We start from the raw sequence: 23717 nt of genomic DNA, 5'->3' as shown, positions 1-23717 counted from the left end.
TATCGAGATTTTAATGATGGTCAGATCACAAATAGCAAAGTTTTACTGACTGTGACTGAATAGCATTCAATACAAAATACATCACTTTAAATATACAGATATGAGCTCATTACAACACTTCCTTGTAGCTGCTGTGATACTTCTTTAGTAGAGATGCCAGAGAAAAAGGAATTAAGGTATTCCAGCACCTGATTGATACCAGCAATGAGACGCCTACACATTTTAGTCACCTAAGTCATCCTGTTCCCATTAGTTGAGCCCACAAATTGTTGGAAGGCAAAGCTGAATTACTGAAAGTTATACCACGGTGTTCTAGCCTATCTTGATTAATTTTTTTCCCTCAAATGATTGCACATGAAAAATGATTAAATCATATAATTCAGGTTTACATATCTTGTTCTATGTCAAGTCTTCAGCTGTAAAAGACAAAAGCTGAGCCTCTAGTCTTACAGAGACTTGCTGTGTGGCATCCTGTAGGGAACACAGTTTCTGCCACTGTGTTTCAGTACATACCAGTGTTCTAGTGATGTGCAAAAAACTCTCGTTTTTCTATCTATGTTTTTCAACTGCAAATCTCCTGGTCTGTGTCTCCCACAAGGAAATCTCCCTTGAAATGCCATGCTCCTGGCATACTCCCTCCAGCTCTTTCAGGCATTTAAAGAGTCTTAGCCCAGCAAGCAAAAAAAAAAATTACCCGGCTCCTGACATTAAATACAGTGAAGTCCAGCTCCCTTAATGATTGCCAACAGTCAACCTCTGCTGGCTGCTACTCATGATTGCAACACCCACTTGGGCTCAGCTCCTGGACTGCTACAGAATCTGAAAACTGCACACTTTTCCTCTGTTACTGTTTTTACATTTCTACCAGTTTGTTGTTCCTACTGATGTTTGTGTGGTTTGGGGTTTTTAGTTTGCTTGGTTTTTTATAAGGTTGTTCTTTTGAGATTGGCAAGAAAGAATCCATTCAGGAATATATTCAGGTTGAAGACTCTTCCCCAGTGTTTCCTATCCAGGCTAAACCTGCTTTTCCTCCACATACTTTTCCATCTGCTCATAATTTCAAACCTGAATTCCCATTTTACAGGAATTTATGAGAAGCTGGTCTCAACCCAAATGGTGGTGAATTCTCAAAACTCAAAATTGTTAATAAAGCAGTCTGAAATGTTCCTCTCTTCTTGAGTGGTAAAATCACTGTGCATTTTGGTAATTTTCCACAAAAAAAATTGTAAACGAAGCTAATGAATTTTCGTACAGAGGTTCTCATCCATGGAACAAAATTACTGAAAGTAAAAAAATAAATCAGCCATTGCAACTGAAATTTTCTGAATAGCCAAAAAGAGTTCTCTGAATCTTTTCCATATGCAAATTGCCAAGAAAATGAACAGTTAGAGGGAGATATACTATCCTCTTATTTGTGTCAATGTGGTATTGACCCAATCCTGAGAAAAGAACAATGCTCTTTCCTGTCTGCCTCATTGATTAGCCACTGCTTCCAAATGCTTCTGTAAATCAGACCTTGCTCAAGATATCACAGGAGCTCTGATATCACCAGGGCCACACGTGAATACAAGCTACTGGTACTGCTCAGTCTGTCCCAGTTAACGTGCTTAATTCTACTGGTTTTCCTTCAGCAAGCAGGAGCACAGAATTGTGAAATATTGAGAGATGACTTTTTAAATCTAATGTACAGCTGATTCAAGGGGTTTGTGGCATTTTCTGTTTTAGCAAAGCTAAAAGAAAATTTTTTTTCATTAATGCATCTATTGCAAGCAGTACCGAGATCCTTATCCTTTCTCTCCATTAAGAAAATATATTCCATTTTTAAAAATTACTCTGTACTATATCCATTTTAGTGATGAAAGCTCATATCACGGCTTTTATTTTGCTAATAGCAAAACATTTATTGATATCATATGCAGAGTTGCAACAACATGGGAGGAACAATTTTATTCTCTATTTTAATTTGCAAAATAATATGTTCATTTCAAGATAGGACTATACTACAGTAGAATTCAGCTTTTTAGGGCAGCAATTTGCCTAAGGTCTATGGTAAACTACTAATAAATAATGATGATTCCCGAACGAATTTATACTCCTTTGAGCCAAAACATAGCACTGTATACAAAAATCATTATAATCATGTGAGACTATATGAGGGGAAAAAGAAAAAAGCCAGCAGAAGTTATAACACTAATAAAAGTATCAGTGCTCTTACCAGTGGCATCAAATGTTAATTTACCCTCATGGGATTAACTAATCTGATACATTTTAGACACCAATCAGGGTAAGAAATTCTGCTAGGATTTTTATTCAATATAAATTAATGAGAACTCAAAGTTCATTCAGCAGAGCATTTCAAAAATTACACTATAATAAATTAAAAGCCCCAAATTCACACTCCAACCCTTCTTTTTAAAATTTTAACTCACAGAAGGGACAAGAATGTGGAAATGTTAGCTTTAGAGTAGGAAGGTTCAACATATAGAGTCTGGGGAAGGATTCAAAGCAGGATTTAACTTCAGGTATCCTGAATCACCTTCACTTCTCCCCCTGCCTCCATTAGCCCTCTAACACTCTTAGGATGGCATGGCTCCGTAGGCTGAAATTAATCTCTCTGCAGCTTCCACACTCTTCATTTAAGCTCTTGAGGCTACAGATTGAAATACTTGTTCTGAATGCATTTTTTTTCAACATTGTCAGTCAGGATTCAACACTGCTGAGAAGAAAAAAGAATTTTGCATGTCTAGACTAACTCAATATATCCACTCCCCCAACCAAAGGAAAAAAAAAACCACACCACCTCAAACAGCTAGACTGCAGATTGGACCTAAGTAATTTCTGTTGGTACAGAGCAGCACTTGGCAGATGAGGAAACAGCCACAGCTACACAAGGAGTATTCAAGACAGAAATCATCTGACTTGGCAGAAGCAATGCCCAGGCAAGAAAATACCTAAGTGAGGATAAAAATAGCTTTAGTTTGTGTGTGTGTAAGCTGCTGTAACACATCATTTGCCTCACACAGACAACTGTGAAAATAAACAGTATTCTGAAACTTTATGAGAAATACTGTATGGCTAAAGCTAATAATTTCTCCTACTTCACCATAAATGTGCAACCCAGGGTTCTATCCTCATAGAGCTTGCTGCTCTGACCTTACAGGACTTATATCATTCTCTTCTTGAATAAAGCTCATGGTTTTTCCTGCATGCTGAAACAAGCAAATCTTACTAGCAGTCTTGAAGGAAATTTCTGTCTGCTGAGCCTAGACAAGGAAACAGTACTGCAGCTCAAGATAAATTGTCCAGGAACATCCATGCAACTGTATGACAGCTTTTCCATGATCTCCTGATTCACTTCTATATTGAAGAAAGCCACTTATCACAGACAGTTGGTGTTACTCTGCTTTCAGCTACGGACACAATTCCTACTGAAGACAGAGGGACTTTCCTTATGGCAGAAGCCCAGGAAATAAGTATGCAGCAAGAGCTTATAAAGCACTAAAGTAGCTAAATCACTACTACTGTAAAAATTGAATCCTATGATTATTGTGCCATAAAAATGTTTTAAACAGGCAAAACCACATAGCTTAAGAAGGGAAAGTAAGATATGATAATTGTTTCTATTATGGTTAGAATATAGGTTTAAATACAGGTTTTTGGAAAGAATGAAAGAGAAAAAATATATGCTGTTAATTGTGGGTTTAAAAGCATCTTATCCCATAATTTAGCTTCTGATTTGGCAATGTTAATTAAGCATCAAAAAATCAGAGTCACTTAAAACATCTAGCTAATGCTTATGAAGCCATTGAAAGTTTTTTTCTTTTTTCTTTTTTATTACTACAATGAATTTCTTTTTCCTTATTAGTAGAAGCAAAGTATCATTTGGAGGAAGAAAGTTTTATTTGCCGTGGATTTTACAAAGCAAATTTGCCACAAATGTTAGTCCAGTAAAAACATTTATGTCCATAACTATATTAATTTTATATATCAAAATGTATAATATATCACGAATTATTCCTGACACACTCCAGAAAACTGAGCTGACTGCATCCCACTGTATTGCCCTTCCAGCAGGTGTCAGATATTAAAACTTCGCATGAAATTAAGGTATCCAATCTGGAGACGTTCTGAATTTGTTCAAAGAATATGGCACCCACTTTCTGATCCTAATTTTGTGGATTGTAATACATTCCTGCCACAATGTTACCTCTCACTGGCTTCCCTCGGATCCTGACATACAACATTTCAATGATAGGCACAGCTCTACTTTCCCAGGCTGCGTGCATCACTTCAAAAGTATTTCTTTGCTGGTTTTCTCCTCCTGATGCCTCTTGTTTTTGCAGCTTTTGTTTTCTAACCCCAGACACCACTTTCCCATTCAACTGGGGCTTGTAATTTTCCTGTGCTATTCTAAATTCAGTGGAGGACCAAAAAATTAGGGAGCTGGAGCACTCATCCTGTGAGGAGAGACTGAATGACCAGGCCTTGTTCAACCTTGAAAAGAGATGGGATGAGGTAATATTGTATGATCTGACTGTCTTGCACAGGCTAATGTATTTCACATTATTAAGATCATAAAATAAGGGCCTTACTCCCTCAAAGCTTTCCTACTCTCCTTAAATAAGAACATCCAATCTACAGGGGCTCAAATCTTTCCTGAAATTCTGTTGCTAAATTTGCCAAGTCAGGTAATATTTCTGCTCTAGAAAACAACTCAATAATAAATCCTCCCGATTTTGCACACTTGCTTTTTTATTTTGCCTTTAAAAAAAAACCTGCTCTGTATTGCATGATCAGCACTAGCAACTATTTTCTGCATCAGGACAATAAATCAACTTTCCATATGACATTGACCTCTACTTATTCATTATATCACTTGATATTATATTTCTTAAGAATTCTTGCTATTGGGAAATCTTACTGCCATGGAAGTGGATTTCTTCAATTTTCATATTTTCCTACCTGATATCTCATGGTCAACGATCTCCACTTTTTTTCTGAATAAGTATTTTTGAGAAGTAGTACGGTTGCCCGACAAAACCCCCAAAAATACACAAAAAACCAACATGAGCCCCTGGAGATGAGAAACATACAGTGAATTTCTTGAATTAATTCTGGAAGAAAAAGTAGAAATGGGCACAAGAAGAACAGAAAATTAGATATTAACTTTCAAACTCTTGTCTTGTAAAGGAAGTTATGGATTAATGCCATGGATTTGAAGAAGAAAAATTTTAATATATTAAAAGCAAAGTTTATCACAAAACATTTACCAATAGTTTCACAAAGGAGTCAGTGAAATGGGACTAGAAAAAAAGTCATCTTCCCTCAACAGTCTTTTGCTTGCATCAGTGCAAAAATACTAGAGTCACAAAAATAAGAGCTGGTTCAGCTTGCCCTAAAACAGATGCAATGCCATCATGCTATCTTTATCAATATTTTGCTACAAGGTCTAAAATTCTGAATATTGTGCTCACAGCTCATTGCAGTGAGTAGTGTCAGCATCTGCACAATGACCTTAGAAGAGACATGAGTGCATCTTGTGGAACCAGACAATGAGATCAGCAACGTGCAAGATCACGGGTTTACACACTCACTTAAAAATCTGAAAGACAAGATAACTGGGATTTAATTGTCTTCATTAAAGATCAGGAAAAGAAAAATCATACTTGATTCTTAATCAGCAAAACAATGTGGGGAAGTATTCTGGACACAACATTCATCAGGGCTTAAAGTTTCTACCCATCTTTATTTACAGACTCAAAATTCCCAGTTACATCTCTCCCAGCACAATGCATCTTTGGATCACAGCCAACATTTTAACATTCCTAGATCTTATCATAAAAGTCCTTGAATCCACAGTTATTTAAATAGTTTTAGTTGACACTGATTTTCTCCTGCTTTGAACAATTTTGCCTGACAAATTCATGTTTAAGGCTAGCATTGCCAAGCACCATGGAAAATGATCTAAAACAGTAGCTTGTGTCATGTTAACATCCCTGGAGCTACACTCTTCTGCTAAAGGATTACATGCAAGTCAGAACATATTGTGTTACACTCTATCATGCCAGATCTGCAGTGACAAGTTTCTTCAACACTAAAGCTGAGTTTCTGAAATGACAAGCCTCAGGAATCAAGCAACTGCAAAATCTCCATGTACATTCCAGAATTCCAAAATCACAGCAATTTTTATTGCACATTTTTCAATCAGGCTGATGATCACTGCACACTGCCACAAACCTAACAATGCCTCTGCCATCAGCGTTTTAATGTCTTAAAACCTTCTAAAAGTTTTCTTGGTGATCTCTCTCTTTATATGTGATGTCACTTTCCATTAGCTATGAATAACTGTTGATGGAATTTGAGGTCATGGAAATGGGTGTGATACAGAAGGTACCAGTATTGCAATAGGTTAAACATGTCCTTTTTGGTGAAGTTAAATTACCACACAACATAAAATGCAAACAAGCTCCTAAAATCTTCTCAACCTATGAAAGAATCCTTTCCATGGGAAGAATCCTTTCCTTTATGAGAAAGCTGAAGTCCTTGAGCTCCTTATCTAGAGAAGGGAATTTGTTTTTTGTATCTACAAATGGCAAGTATCTTTATACCCCCTCTCACATATCCAAACTTTATTGTGCTATTAAAGAGAATTTCTGGGCACTTACAGGGATTTTAATTGACTGTGCCAAATCACCAACAGAGACAAAAAAAATTCATGAAAAAAATCCTTCTTTTTATAGAAGGATAATTGTTATAAAAGGTTAGCTTTATCATTTGGAGTTTACCTCTTTTATTTGGCATGAGCTCTTCTTTCAAAGGAATTCTTAGATAAATTGGTGTACTTCTTTATATAGCTTTATCTATCTATCTGGCAAAGGAGAGTTTGATGCTCAGATGCTCAACTCTGTATTGTAGAATTTACATTATATACTTCCAAGCAAACATAGTTAAGAAGAACAATATAATCCCTCCGGGAATAAAAAGAAATCAAATGCAGACATGGTACATTAGCTTAATAAAATCCAGGAAAGACATTTACGAACTCTCTGGCCTGAGGGTCCTTTTAGGAACAAACACAAATGATCCTGTTTTTTACATAATCTTCCTTCACTAGCACTATCTGCAGTGCAACATATCCCTTCAATTTGAACCAGATAGGGCTATGACAACTACACTTTAAAGTGTGTCCTAATTTTTCAAGAGGAGTTTTCTGAATTAGTTCTGCAGCCGCTGCATATCAATGAAGTTTTGTTTGAACGGATCTGAATTCATGTTATTCCTACCTTATGTTTTCCATATAAACTATAAGGAAAAAAGACTGACACTCTCTCCATTAAATATTAAAAACACAAAGGGATTTCTAGACTTGCCTGGAAAATTAACAACATTTAGGGGCTCGGTTTTCCAATATACATTTACAAATCTATCTTTTCTCCTCTTTCCAATTTCATGGAATCTTCTATAGTTTAGCTCATTGCTATTCAATTTGCCAAAATACCTACAAGTTTTTACATCTTTAAAATCTTTAGTTTTCCTTTGTGGGGAGTAGGAAGGGGGAGCATATTTTAAATATAATTTGTCAGAAAGTTGCAAATACTCATTATTTAAAACTCTGTCAATACTTACTAATACTACTGCTATTGATCAATATCAAAACTAAATCTAGGCCTAATTTTTTTAAATTAAGTCTTTTATAGACCCCACATTCAATCTATTTAAAAATATTTTCTTTGGCTGGTGCTGCTGATAGTTTAAAATCATCCGTAAAAGCAGCCCCTATTATATTTCCAGTATTAACATTATATTTTAAATTATGCTATCAGCATCTTTTGGGACAGTATTATGGGCTTTGCCGATTTCTGTATCATAAAATGGAATTAGCATTTGTCCATTACAAAAGGAGAAAGCAGAATACTTAATAGTACCACCTCTGCTCGGCAAAGACTTTCTGCAAAAAACTAACAATGAGCTTCCAGTGTCACGAAAAAATAATGCCTATATTTAATCGAAAATTTTGGAAGTAAACCAGTCAATTTTTACTTGTTATAGATAATAAAGTACATAATTAAATTACTTTCTGTAATACATTCTAGCATCTTGACAGAAAGCTGAAATCTCACAGTGCCTTTTATTACTCTGATCAGTAGCATCCTGTTCCTTAGCTATCATATTTAGACCTCTTTAAAGTTCTTAGGGCAAATTTGCAAGATAAAAGCCATGATTACAGCCTTCAATTTACTTGCTTGCAATGTAATATATGGTAAGTTTCTGAAATAATTGTAAGCTTTATAGCTAAGCTTTCAGCTGTGTTTCATGAGGCATGTTAGACTATGGAGACAACCTATTTTTGCTGTTATGCACCAGCTAAAAAATGTGGTAACCTTCTTAACAAGGAATAGAAAAGCCTACCATTGACAAAGGCCTTAAAACGAGAAAGCTTCTCTTTTCAGGGAACAGAAGATGGAGAGAGAAGGGAATAGCTCTTTTCAGGTGACTAGAAATGATATGGCTTAATGATTCTGATAACCCAATGCTCTTGGCAAACCAAAGCCTTATTTTATGTAGTTTTCTTATCTCTGCTAACTTAGGAATTTGTTTGTACTTTTTAGTTCATAATCCCAACTCTTCTTTTTCAATAAACTCTGGACTTGTGCCAATAGGTTAAATCAATTTATTTTGAGGTGTCTCCTGTCTTTTTTCTTATTTGCTATCAACTTCCCCTGCTCTTTTAAAGTTCCTTGCCTTTGTAGATGAGTCTGAGGGGCTGAAAGTGTTGCAATCATCCATAAAATTGGATAAGGCTGTAGATTTCCCAGCAAACCCTGTCATTGTGACTCCAGCCTCATGGAGGGACTAACTGTAAAGGAACAAGATAAGAGCACAGGAATTGTCATATCACACCTAGTGAGCTGGTAAACTAGCAGCTCTTTCTCAAAGGGTGCCCATTACCACCTATCTAAAAGCAAGGTGATCCAGCCTCTGCTTCAACTGCAGGAAAAATATTCCCCTTGAATGGCTCAATACAGTTCCTTAATTAAAGTCTAGTGGAAACCTGAGAACTGAAATGTTTAAAAATACTTTTTGCCAGCTGCTACCCAGTTTCTGGTGTCTTTGCTTTGATCCCCAGCTATAAGACTCCTTTCCACATGACTTCGGACATGGCTTACCAAACAGCCATTGCTGGTCAATATCTTGGTTGCTGCCTTAGCTGAATTCCACATTATTTGCTGTTTCAAGAGAAGGAAAAATCTAAAGCATCATTACCACTGTGCTTAACATCATATATTCAGTGCATAATATGCAGAATTTGATTTTGCCTAGAAACTAGAAGTTTATTAAAGCAACTTTTGGAGGTTGCTCACAATAATTAGGCTTGTAGTAAATAGCTCCTCTGGTTTTTCTCAAAACCTGTTATTTTTTAAACTTAGCATTCAACTTTTTCTTCTTGATAGCTGAGAATCATTTTAGCCTAATTTAGATACTAATAAAAGAAAGAACATACCCCCTGTTACAATCCAGTTTAAACCCAGAAAAGCAAAGCAAGCTAAGTCTCTGCATAAACTGGAAAGAACTTAGAAGGTTCAAAATATTCCCAGAAACGAGATTAAAACCAAACGAGGCTAGATGTTGATGCCAAAAAATTGATGTATTTTATTTAATAGTAAAAGAGGCAAAGAGAAGGGAAGGAAAAAAAAAAGAAATGGAAAAAAGTGTGCATGGGGGTTGGGGGAACAGGGAGAGGTGACAGGGGTTAGGTGGAAGCAAATCACCCATCCGAGGGTCCCAACAAGGTCTCGTTGCTCCCCTCCATCTGGTCTGCTGGTGGTGAGGGTCTCCTGTCGCCACCGTGGCCACGCCGCCACTCGCCACCACACCACACACCAGAGAGTGCAGAATCCCGTGGATTAATGTACGCTGTGGGCCAGGTGGGAATGGCCACGTGCCTCCTCTTGCAGGGGCTGGCTTGACACACTGTCCCTTGCAACACTGAGGCTCTGTTGCCTCATCTCTGGTGCAGGGTCTGGGGACCCCTTTGGGGGGCCCCTGTGATGGGCCATGTCACCCCTTCTGCTGTGGATGAGCTTCCCCCCCTGGGTGAGGGTCCCTCAGCTGGGCTCCTCTGCACAGGGGAGGATGGGCGGTCACTGCGCCTCTCACCAGAGGCGTTTCCAGCACGCACCCAAAGCCTCTCCTCCCTCCCCCCTTTGGTGCAGGGGGTCTGTGCCAGCCTGGCAGCTGATTGCCCTGGGGCTGTGGTCTCCACCTTGGAGGTGTTAAGCCTGTGCTTTGTGAATGTCCCCAGCCCTGAGCTGTTACTTTATCTTATCTTCATCAGCGAGCAGTGTCAGGCCTCAGTCAGGGCCTCATTCAGGGTTCGGTAGTCTTCTCTGCAGCTTTTGTAATACAGTTTTAAAAGTCCTTCAAGAAAATGTTTAAGTCATAAACTATAATATTTCAGTCTCTGACACCCTCCCCCTCCCTCCCCCCCAAAAAAAAAATCCCACCTGGAAACTGGCATGTATAAGAAACAATCACCTCTATGTATTCACAATGTGTTATGGGGCATGTTGCTGACCAGTTGCTAAAGTCAGCAAATCAAAAAGCCAGCACTGGCTTTTGTTGAAGATTTTATTCTCCACCACAGAAAAGAGACAACTTCTTGATACTGAAGAAAGCAAAGCAGTTCAAGTACCATCTCCCGCTGTACATATTAAATATTTTGGCTTCTTTATTGAAAGAAACATCTAGTTTCTATATGTGTTCTACATTTGGCAGAATGTCAGCTAAAGTCATCTCAGTACAGCACTATGCAATACTCAAGATTTCCATTTCAGCAAAAGCACACTGTCCTGTTTCACTAAGCACTAATCCTGTTTACTTACCTTTTACAACATTAGTCAGTGTCACCTGACTATTCCCTCAAAACTGAGTCATCTTCATATCATCCAGTCTGTACTAGCAAAAACAAGGAAGACAGGGATACCTATAAGATAACTTACTCTTGATCTATAAATATTATCTAATTATAGACATGATCAAGTGCCTATTTTTAAATACCAGAGGACCCTTTGATCCTTACAAAAATCAAATAATTTCTGACAACTTTCTTAACCAAAGCAAAATTAGCTCACTGGGATTTGAGTTTCTAAAAGCCCAGCAGGAATGCTAAATTCGATGGTAGTCAATACTGAAAAGCAAAGACATCTAAAACACAACTTTTCAAAAAGCAGATTTCAAGCAAGCTAGCTTTTAATTCTTTTTTTCCATTGCTTATCACATTATACAGCCTCATGATTCACAGTAGAGACTATTTATCTAACATTGAGTGACTTGGAAAATTGGCCATTCAAATAAATTTTGTCATAAAGAATTCAAGTCTGTCCTAAAAGAAATAAAAATCTGTCCTAGAAGCAGTCAGAAAAGCATAGGGTTCTGAAAAAAAATTTGTTCATTGTTGATATTCATTTGTTTCTTAGCTGGCTGACAAACTCCCAAAGATGTTCAATATAGAACAGTATTTTCCTACGTGAACTATATATCAGAGCCAAAAAAATGGATCATTTCAGAAGACCAAAACCAGTGCAGATAGGAGGAGGAAAGGGTAAATCGCTATTAACATTTTTTCTGAACGTTGTTTTGTCCTTAGCTGAACTCCAGCACAACAAATCTTCATGCAGAGAACAACACAGAAAGTATAACTTCTTTATTTTATCTATATCTATCTATATCATCTATCTGTGTCAGCATAACTAAACTGTTGCTTCTTAATTACACCAACAGTTTATCACCCTGCAGAGTTATAGTCACCTGACAAGCACAAAATCAGCTAGGTTGGAGAAGATCTTTGAGACCATCAAGTCCAACCTATGACCTAACACCACCTTGTCAACTAGATCATGGCACTGAGTGCCACATCCAGTCTTAAACACCACCAGGGTAGTGACTCCACCACCTCCTTGGGAAGCCCATCCCAATGTCCAATTATCCTTTTTGTGAACAAGTACTTCCTAATGTCCAGCCTAAAACTGTGCCCTGTTATCCTCCCGCTGGTTTCCTGGGAGAGGAGACTGATCTCCACCTGGCTACAACCTCCTTTCAGATAGTTGTAGAGAGTGATAAGGTCTCCCCTGAGCCTCCTCTTCTCCAGGCTCAGAAGGCCATTTGCCCCGAGGACAATGTCTCTTATTGTTGGAAACTGAGGCAAAGAAGGTATTAAGTACCTCAGCCTTTTCTTTATCCCTTTTAAATATTTTCCCCATGTCCAATAAAGAATTGAGGTTTTCCTTGCCTCTCCTTTTACTATCAATGTATTTATAAAAACATTTTTTATTTTCCTTTATAGAAGTGGTCAGGTTAAGTTCTAATTGAGCTTTCACTTCTCTAATTTTCATTCTGCATGACTTAAGAACATCCTTAAACATTTCCTGAGTTGCCTGCCCCTTTTTCTAAAGGGGAAAGGCCCTCTTTTTTTTCCCTGAATTTCTGCAAAACTCACTGCCCATCCAGGCCAGTCATCTTCCCTGTTGGTTCGTCTTCTGGCACATAGAGACAGTCTGCTCCTGTACCATCAAGATTTCTTTCTTGAAGTATGTCCATCCTTCCTGGACCCCTTTGTTTTCAAGGGCTGTTTCCCAAGGTACTCTCCAAATCAGTCTCTTGAATAAGCCAAAGTCTGCCCTTTGGAAGTCCAGTGTAGAAGTTTTTTGATGCCCCTTCCTGTTTCACCAAATATTGAGAAATTTATTATATCACGGTCACTGTACCCCAGATGGCCTCTGACCACCACATCTCCCACCATCCCTTCTTTGTTTGTAAACAAGAGGTCTAGTGGAGCTGTCTCAAGTCTCAGCTACAGTCATAACCTAATAAAGAAAAATTATTCTCTCTCACTCAAAGCAAATATTTTCTCCTGCTCAAAAAGCCCTGAGGGAGATCTATACAACACATCTGAACTGCCATTCATCCCTTCCCTTTCCACCTTTACTTCACTGTGCAAGGCCTCTGTAAAGCCATGATCTTTCTCCGTACAAGTTGACATACTTATTTTCTTCAAATGAAGGTCATTTTTATCAATGTTAAAGTGAGTCCTACACACAAAAAGAGTTTAAAATTAGTTTCATCTAAGTGAGAGGAAACAAAGAGAAACCAACAGCACATCTATGACATGAGACTGGATGCTAAGTCAGACTCTTCCAGATCCAGAGATATTTTTTGTGACTTATGTAGTAACTTACATACAGAAAAATAAGTATTAATGTTCTGTCTCTTACTGTGTAGCTCAGATTTTCCTGTGAATAATCTTATTGTGAAAGCTGAAACATGAATAATAGCTGCACTCTCCCATCCTGCAACGAATAGCTTCATTTTATCACATTATTTCTCTTCTCTCTTTCAGCATATAACTGTAGTGGGAGATTTTAATGGTAGCCAAATAACTCCCATTTCTACCAGCATTTATGCTTGTTTATGACTTATTTGGGAAAGGCAATGCTTTGGCTCAAATGCTCAAAGCAACAATCTATCAGTTGCACTACACCCATCTGTGTAAGGAAAACCTGTGCTTTGTGTGCAGGAGAGGGTGAAACACTCATAGCATCTGGCAAGAGGCACTGACCTTGGGAAAAGCTGACAGTGCATCTTCTGTGCACTCACTACGCATCTCTGCCTTAATTCCAGAGCTCTGTACTTACACAGCCCTGTATATAAGTCTGAAGTGTCTGTAGATAAAACCAAGTCTAGGATATCTAAACTCTCAGTCTCCGCTGCTCCTAAGTATACCAGACCTGTCAAAAGAGGTTGGCCAAGTTTTCCTGTATTAAGTTTTTCGATTTTTTTTTAATCCTGCATGTTCCCACTGTTCCATGGAAACAAAGTAGCCCCAGTGTCTGAGGAATATGAAGTTTTCCAACATGCTTGTTCAGTGTGTCTACTCTGGTGCAGACAAGTTCCTTTAGAGGCATTGGTTTCAAGAGGCACCTAGCTGAACTCTAACATGTATTACCGTGCATTTTTCAGACAAATCTTGCCATTTTTATTAAGTCTACAATTTAATTATAGTGTCCCAGTTTTTTAAATAGAATCATAGAATAGTTTGGGTTGGAAGGGTTTAAAGACCATAGAGTTCCCTAGCTTCCTGTCATGTGCGGGGCCACCTTTCACTGCTCAGTGCTCCGTCCAGCCTGGCCTTACACACTTCCAGGGAGGGGGCATTTTCTACTTCTCTGGGCAACCAGTTCCACTCCCTCACCACCTTCACTGTAAAGAATTTTGCCTTAATATGCAATATAAACATACTTTCAGTTTAGAGACATTTCCCATTTGTTCTGTCATTACATGCTTTTGTAAAAATACCTTTCTTGTAGGCTCCCTTCACGTACTGGAAGGTTGCTATAAGGTCTCCCCAAAACCTCTTTTCCAGGTTTAATTTCCAGCTAGGCTTAAACCATGGCAGTATTCTGAGCAGAGCCGGTGAGCTAATCAGGTCTGCATTTTCAAGATGAAGCCAGTAAGAACACCGAAAGAGATTTCTTAACTATTTACAGGTTAATGTCCCAAAGCTGTTTGAGAAACTGTCAAATCAAACTCTGGTGTCTCAAAGTAGTTGAAAGCACAGAATTTGGCTACTCTGGGGATAAACAGCCAGAGCTGCACTGGTACCCTAAGGATATGGGAAAAGTATATCTGTGATATATGGATCCAGTGTGGCTCTCTGTGAGGCTGCCTCCTCTCTGCCACCAGCACAACCACCTTCCCGCCAAATCCAGCTGCCTGTTACCAGGAACAATTAATGAACTAAGCTGAGTTTTGTCTGAAAAAAGCCAGCTGCTCTGTAAAGCCTGGGTGATCTGCTGTGCCCATCCCTGTTGCCCGAGAAAGCTGCCCCTTTGCCTTAGGTCCCTGGCTGGGCTTGGAACTGCTGCCTCTGCAAATGATTGTGAGAAAAAAATTACTAAATATCTTTTTTTTTCCTCCTCTCCATCTCCGTGTACAAAATAAGCCAATTAGGTATTCTGAACACTTTAATTAACAAATTAGTTATGAACTGGAAAAAATGGTCATGCTTTCTGTATTCATCAGGCTACGGTAAATTAACATAAGCTAATGATGCTTTTTTTAATGCAATTACTCGAGCTTCACTCTCTACAGACTTTATTTCTTGGATTGTGTTTTGAATGAAAAGGGTAATGTCTCTCCTTTCTAAAGTTACTTTTTCAATGCATGAGTATGTCTTGGCACTTTTCTTTCTTTTTTTGATGCTTCTTTTTCCCACACCTCCACAAAATTCACTATCCTCTTGTAATGAATGTTTGAATGTTTTTTCAGAGGAATGAGCTAGTGCAAACATTTTCATTTGTCTTTTTAAGAACTCCTTCTACAAATAATAAATATTTATGAAAAAATATTTCATTAGGGCCAGATCATTAAAGCACAGAAAACAACTTCTAAGGTCAACCAAGTGATGTTCACAGTTGCCTTCTAAAGGGAGATACAAATGTTTATGGAGCTGAAGTGGGTTGTGGGTTACATTACAAATCAAAGTGGGGTGCTTAACTACTTATTTTGAAGGTGAAGAATATGAAAACCTGATTATATGGTAGGATGTGAGGCAGATAAAGACAGAGAAAACTTTTTGATGCAAACAAAGAGCTGAACCCAAATTCTTTATGGATTTTAAAAGAAAAACAAAAACAAGAAACAAAACCAAAATAAACCCTGAGATTGAAGTTAGCGTGAGACAAAAATTTTATTTTGAGTAATACCACAAGGACACGTTACTAATAAAATGAAAGTGTTTTAATTTACTATCACAGGTAAAGGACCTCCTAAAAGAGCCATTTCTTCATATTAATAAAAAAATTTTTAAAACCCAAATAAAAACAAACCCAAAAAATCCTCAAACAACACAGAGTACTCCCCTAAACAAAACATCAGTTGCTTGTACTCTCTCTAAAGCATTCCAGCAATACTGTTTACACTGTGTGCAACACGAATAATACTATGTCACACACAAACACATTTCTGGGGTATATAAATAAATGAATCAGTAGAGGCCATTTCTTTTTCCACCATAAGTAATTGTCTATATTTTTAAATGGATAAGTAATTATTTAATAAATAAGGACTCTAAATTTGTCCTGACTTCTGACAACCTAGTTTGATCTACACTGTTCATGAGATGGTTTTAGCAAACGTACTGTAGTGGGCTGTAGGACGTGTAGTTATCTAAAGCACATATTTACAGAAAGAGAACTGCTGTTTATTTACTTTTTAAAATGCAACCATGTTTTAGTGATTTACTCTCTCTTACAGACATACAAAAGCTAAGTGGATGGTACTATTCTCTCAGGATTGTAACTCTTTTATGCTACTCTGTTCATTACTTTCAGGATCCTTCCTACTTATTAAAGACAACATACCATAACCTGGATAGTGAGCTTTGAAACCACTGGCAACTCCATAACTTTTTCCTAAGAGGGCTTTAATCAAAATATAATGAGTTATGTTGTGTACAGGTATTCTTAGTGAGCTCAAAGGTGTCCTTGTCAACCCAAGGAGACTGTAGTATTTAAGATGATGATCTGTAGTGTGCTAACTACTGCATGCTAGCTCCATACTGTCCATTTGGAACAATGTTAGTTCAGAGGGAGCACCTCCTTACTTTGAGGTTCATACCCAAACTAAATTCCTGGCAAGCCCTGTGAAGGTACAAGCCCAGACTGCTCATACAATCCAGGTTGATTCTAACTGCCCCTTCCACATTCACTTTGCCAGAAGGAAAATGACATAAAATCCTTCTCATAGTAATAAACAATTGGAGATGTAGTGACATTCATTGTGGTATTGGAGATTTTAAAAGTGAAGGTAAAAAGAGCCTAGGCTATTTGTCCTTAGAATTCTTCAAAGGCAAGGATCTAGCAAGCATTTTTATATTTTCTTTTAGTAGAACCATTGCCATAGATCTGATTGACTAACTGGAAATGATCTGGGGAATAAAAGAATCATATCCCATTATAGATAAATTTTTGCATCTTCTGCACAGAAGGCAGAATTTAAAACTCCACTGAGAAAAAAAAAAAAAAGGTCACAAGTACACCTATGCCAACACTTAAAATTTTTGATGCTTGTTTTATAGTCACATTAATAATTGTGATAACAGGCCAAGGTCAGCACACTGATTAAAAGGTAAACTGAAAGCCTAGATACGAGTTACACAGTGGTGCTAGAAGGACTGTTTTTTGAACATCAACTGCTCTACAGAAACTTCCTTTCATATTATGTTATCAATTTCATTGGTAGCATCAGATTCCCTGCTCATACTGGACTTAAAACAGGACCCCTGGATACCAGATTTCCTCTTTTTTATTCCACTGTGCAAAAGATAATTTCCACATATCCAAAAATTCATTATGACCTTCATACTTTCACTGTCTGCTGGGATTACTTCTGAAGTTCTGAGACTACTCAGTTTCAAGCAGCTTCCAATTATATTATATAACATTACATTATGTTGAAATAATGTAGAATTTTTTCCCTAAATTAAAATGGTATGAGGTGCATGATGGGCAGCATTAATTCTTGTACTAGTGAGAAGTGTAAGGTCCAATAGCTTGGGAACCATTAAAAGGAAGATTGATAACGCGTTATATCAAAAGTGTGCTAAGAATCCTTCTCAGGGCTGTGATGCAGTCCATTGATCCCACTGATGGCAGGTCATAAGATGTTAGACCTTATCACCTTGGCATCACATATGAAAAAGCTACTGAGGATAGATTTTAAAAAGCTGTAGAATGAACTTATTGAAAGCTCTCCTTTTCTCTGATGCCGCTTGTAAGCAGTGGCAGCAATACAGACTTTTGCAGGAGAATAGGTATGACAAAAATGGAAGGAACTGTAATCTTTTTAGCTAATCTACTAACTAGATTCCAGTTAAAGTTTGATCTGTCAATGACTTAATGGCATATATTTATGTGCCAATGGGGTTGACTTCAGTATCAGTCATTTTGGAAAGCAAAATTAATTTTTTTCAAAGATAACGCATTCCCATATCCTCCAAATAGTACATTAAATCATTTCATATACTTGGAAATGTTTGGTTTACACAGGAGGAGAATCTGACCTGATAATTGGCAGAAAACTCAAAATTATTTTTCTTAAGTAGTCCATCCAAAGCAAAAAATTTTAGGATTTTATAGCATTGAAAGATTTCACAATGTTTGCATATACATAGATAAAAATGGTAGTGACAGACACAAAGAAGAAAAGCCATGAGCATTTCTCCTCTTCTCTGGTGCTTTTTTCCCCTCATACAAGTTACAGAGATTTAAAAAAGAATCTGCACCTTCGTAATACTAGCACAAAACATCACAAAACCAACTTTAAATTTAAAATGAAAAATATGCTAAACACTACAATACAGTAGAGCACAAAGACTTAGTTGTTTAAAATGAACTATTGTCTTACTACCAAAAGGATAATTTATAGAAACTGGCTACATACAGCTTTGTCTGAACACTTGCTAATTCAGTACTGTTTAAATTTTTAAGTCCAAGTCTTAGTTTATGAGCCTTTAACATAATTCAGGAGCCACCATACTACTTTTGCCAAACCTACATTCACTATGAAATTCATTGCATCCTTCTGTCTCTATAGAAGTTTTATCACAGCTGAATTTCAAGGTATCTTCATGCCTTTTCTTTGCAGGCCTGATGGGGATAGCAGCACTTGCTTTGTCCAGCATCAACTAGTTATATCTGTCGATAAGTAGTAGAGTATCTAGTAGTAGTATAGTTGCTTGCAAAGCAAAGGAGCAAATTTGTCTACATTTTCTGGGGCCTTCTTGTTCCCTACTTCTTTCCATGATAATAAAATGAAAGTATTTAGGTTGCTTTGCCCAGCTACTATGACTGAAAGTGCCCAGGAAGGCAGAAGAAGGAGGGGACCCCATGAGACAGTCTTTGGGGATCCATGAATGAGAGAGCTGGTTTAAAATGCAGATTTGCATTGTCCTCCCAGGCTTTTGGCTCTCTGTGATAATGGAAACACAGATTTGCAGTTGTAATGATTACATAAATCAGAGACTCTTACTCACCGACATGGAAATTGTGGTATCAAATTTTATATGTATTGGTATGAATTTGCAAGGCACAGACAGACCTGTAGGTAACAATGAATATTTGTTTCTACAATCAGCAATTTTTCCTATAATGAAAAATAAACTTTTCCACCCCCCCCCCGCCCCAAAAAAAAAGACAGTATACTAATCTTTGCTTATCCTAACAAGAAATAAGGTTCAGAACAGGAACAAGGGGAAATGCAGAAGAACCACCAAGTAAATTGATTTGGAGTGGTTAACATTTCTAATCAAACTTCTGTCCATCAAATCTGCATTTCTTTTGAAATAAGTATACATACTAACCCATAAGTCGTTGAAGGCTTACAGGGGTCTGAGTAGACGGATGTGGAAAATGCAAAATATTTTCACAAACTGACACAGAAACCCACCCATGTATACACCCTGGAGGTTTCCAGATCAATATCATTCCACAAAGTTTTCATTCTATTTGCCTAAATCACTAGTTATAGGATTTGTAAATGAAATGTTATCAAATATTAGAAGTAAATTCATGGATGTTTCTGCTTTTGAAGTCTCCTAAAAACTGCTGAAAATATTAATTTTTTTTTGTGTGCTTCCTTCCAGTTGCAACATTTAGAGCAGGAAAGTGAACCAGAGGAACTATAGTGAAGACTCCAACCTTCTTAATAACATGATGTGGCTGTTCAGTGAATCAGTGTCTTAATCAATGGAATAAAGTATACTATCTATTCAGATAAAGTGTTTTGCCAGTCTACAGTGAAGTGCCATGAAAACAGGAAGGAAAAATAATTGGGTTGGAGAGTAGAACTTTCAAATGTGTATTTCTTTAAAGGGTCTGGGACTAGAGGAGGGGGAGTTCTTTCCATTTAATGACTTGAGCACAGTGTGGTTTAAATAGCACATTTGATTTGAGAATCTATTAGCTGATAATGACTCCTTGGAGAGAAGAAAATTGGATTCACTTATTACTGGTTTGATTAGCAATATCTGTAATTCCATGAAGTTGTAAAATAGCTCAGCATTAAAACTGAGCTATTTTCCATCACTTGCAGAAGCAGAAGCATAAACACAGACAGACAAGTTCCTGTGTTAAACACATTCCTGAATTCTGCAGTACTTTTACTGCCACTAGGATTAGGAAAATTATATTTGTTCATGTACATAGAGGTGCTTCAGTTTTGAAAAGTATTTCTGCTGTGCTTTAAAGGTGTTAAGAGATGGATGACAACAACCTAACAAAGTTGGTATTTAAACAAAGAGATGAAACTAAATTTCAAATGAGGAAATAAAGCCAGTGCTTGATTAATGACAACACTGATCCATAAAGGTAAAGAAACGTCATTAAAAGAAACTGCATTGTAGTGATTATAAGGGCAAAAGGGAAGGGTAAATCTAATTAACAGAAAAAATTAAATTCCAAATGTCAATCTGCCTTTCACTTAGAACAGAATAAGTAGTCTAGTAAACTAAAAGGAGAAATACTCATCTAAAACAAAGGAAGATCCTCCCAGCCAAGCTGATGCTAAGTTGTATTTTATTAAAGTGGTTCTAGTGGCTTTTTTTTAAACTTAGAACATGGAATAGAATGGAAACGGACATAACTATATTCATACAACAGAATTTAACTTAAATGATGAGCCTTGTTTTAGAATTGAAGCAACACTCCTTTCATCTGGTCAATGAACATTTAAAGACACAACTGAAGTGACCTGACAGCCTATCAAAACACTCGTTCAAACACACTGCAACAGAAAGTATGAGAACTGCAAAAGGCATGTAACAAAATACATGGAGCAAAGAAATAAAAGCCTGCAACCAGCATAGAACAGCATCTACTCTCATTGAGAAGTAACAAACCATATTATCTACTAGTCTGCAGGTCTAAACGCAAAGAAATTGCCAATATTCCTGTCTGGCCACAGGCTCTGCATCAGATCTGCAGGCCAGTAGCACTAGAGCTCATCAGTCATATTTTCTCTAAGCTAGTCTTTGGCTTCTGTTCAGCTTGCATAGTTGCAATAGCAATTCTTTAACAACCAGTAACATAACCTAATTTGTTTTACATTTAACTTAGCTGTGTGATTGCATGAGCTACTGACTACCAGTGTAAAAATTCTGATATATTTCAGTACCTAACATAGCTATTCTGCAGGGAATAAACTGTTACTGTATAAAATTGTAGGGTAGAGGACTATAATCATAGGATGATAGCAGAGGTATTGAAAGTACCAGCACAGGTTGGCATCAGAGGAAGCAGGTCTATAAGTAACTCACTAGGGCAATTACTAGTCATTAAAAGAAAGTAACTCCAGGGCCTGGCTAAAGTTGATTTTAGAGAACAAAGGAAAAAAAAAAAGAAGAAAATAAAGAGATCAAAGAACAAGAATTCTACACCTGTAAACCACAAATATATAGGAAAGTGGCAGAACAATAAACCAAGATCCATGTCAGGGCTCTGAGAGAGAGAGTACCAACAGGCCATAATTGCATTACCCAGTGGAGAACCCACTCACCCTCCCCGTGAGTCTGGGGGTCCCATTTCAGCCTCCAGATACTACCTGAGCCACATCATAGGAGTATCCATGCCTGGACCCACCCCATACTCTTCCCCACTTACAGATTATGTTTCCTGGCTTGACATCAGACCCAGCTCATCCCTTCCTACGTGATGATCTCCAGACAACTGGCAGAGCTGGCAGTGCTACCAGCACTAGTCGCCCTGTTTGTGGACAGGGGACGGTGCCTCAATATCATTATACCAGGTAGGCCATCAAAGTTATGCACCTGTTCTTCCAACCACTAAGTCTGAGGCAGCTTTGTTACTTCTGAACAAAGAAGTATTACAGATACTCATTGTATTACAGATATATATGCAAAAGCCAAAGTCCCTGTGGTGATAGAAAAAAAACCTGAATGACAGCAGTCATTGCTGAGGTGGGAACAAGTTACATCAAAAAAGCACATCAAAGCTGTTTAGTTTTGCTCCAACTATGACCTTGCAAATGCTCATTTACCCAACGAAGACAGGTATGCCCTTTTATGTGAAGCACATTATGCAGCTGTACTGTATGACTCCATCGACATCAGGCATGTGGCCCTCGCTGCTACATGCTAGAGGTTACATGTAGTGCCCTTCTCCCTGCAGTGCAATTACTGTCCCATACAATGAAAGAGAAATTCACTCAGTTAATAAAAACTGTCTGTTCAAACAAGCATAAGCAATAGTATTCCACATAAAACACATTTTCACATTAAAAATACCATCCATCATTTTTTGAAATATCTGAATGCTAAGGTTGAGAATGTCCCTTACCTCCTCGCTTGTTTAACTTGGCATACCCTGGCACGTAGCTGCTTGTCATGAATGATGAACTGCTGAAGGAGGAATGGGGTAACGCTGAGACCAGAGGTTCATCACACTTTTCTGAAACACAAGAAAACAGATTCACTTTATGCTCTTAATTATTTATATGTATTAAGTGACAATGTGCATTTTATTTTCCCTCTGGGTGATAACATATCCTTGTTACTTTTGTACATGTGGAATTCATGTAGCTACATCACAGCTCTTCAACAAAAAAAGCCTACGAACACAAACGAACAAAACAAACAAAAAAAATCACCTCAAAAAACACAAGAAAACACAGACACACACACTGACATGAGAAAATAAAGACTCAACCATTGACAAAATAAGGTAATGGTAATATCTAACCATGAACCATCACCTTTCTTAGGGATACAGTGGTTGAACAAAAAAGCCTGCCCTGATATATTTGGAATGTTTTTGGTTACATGAAAATCTAGTGCTAAAGAAAAGTATTATCATGAAAGCTTTCTAAGAAGTAGATAAGGTACAAATTTCCCGTTCTGTAATAGAAGTGCTGATAAATCCGATATTAAAAAAAAAAAAAAAATAAATTAGGGAACATTAATGAATGCCTATGAATTATCAGATACAACAGATTCACTGAAAAATCTATACTAACTAATCTCTATAAATCATTTGAGTACTCCACTTCCATTTTACCCAGTTATAAAGAAGATTAACTTGGTATTAGCATCTAAAATGGAAAAACCCCCAAATCAGTATCTTAGCCTTCCTAATGAAGAAAAAACTGTACAAATCTCCTTCTTTTGTATGATATAAATCAGAATTAAGAGAAATGGCTTAGGATTTTTCAAATACTTAATTAATGTACTGCCTTTTGTTTAGTATTGTAGGTATTTCAACAGATGGAAGAAATATGTAGCTTAAATTACTCATTTACTTCACAGGTAAAACTAAAAAAAAGCCTTAGCCTACACCAGTAAGCCTAACTAATCTTTTTAAACACATGCACTGCAGCACAGTCTCTGCTGTAAGTGGAAACACCCTCAATTTATGTATTTAGAAAGCATTAGGTCGCCATAGGTGGTCCTCAATAGGTCTAAATACGCGTAAGCAGCATATTTAATGCTCAGCAACAACACCTAGTTCTGATACAATTAAAAACCAGTAATTTGGTCACACTGGATCACACATGGAGACCAAATTAATCCTACCTTCTAAAGAAGAACTTTAAGGGGGAAAAAAAGGATTGTGAGTGAATCAAGTAATATATCACACAATTCTCCTAAA

At 37.4% G+C, this 23717-nt stretch overlaps 1 protein-coding gene across 1 annotated transcript in view; it reads right to left on the bottom strand.

Annotated features, from left to right (window-relative positions):
- CNTNAP2 (contactin associated protein 2) overlaps nucleotides 1-23717 on the bottom strand; it is a 1037874-nt gene that overhangs the window by 682780 nt on the left and 331377 nt on the right. The window contains exon 2 of the mRNA XM_032104142.1: nucleotides 22410-22520. Within this exon, the coding sequence (XP_031960033.1) occupies nucleotides 22410-22520 (111 nt within the window). The remainder of the gene's footprint in view (nucleotides 1-22409; nucleotides 22521-23717) is intronic.

This window comes from Corvus moneduloides, chromosome 1 (assembly GCF_009650955.1).
Source record: "Corvus moneduloides isolate bCorMon1 chromosome 1, bCorMon1.pri, whole genome shotgun sequence".
Lineage (NCBI taxonomy): Eukaryota > Metazoa > Chordata > Aves > Passeriformes > Corvidae > Corvus > Corvus moneduloides.
Note: the sequence above shows the minus strand (reverse complement) of the source record. Positions and strands in the feature narration are given on the sequence as shown.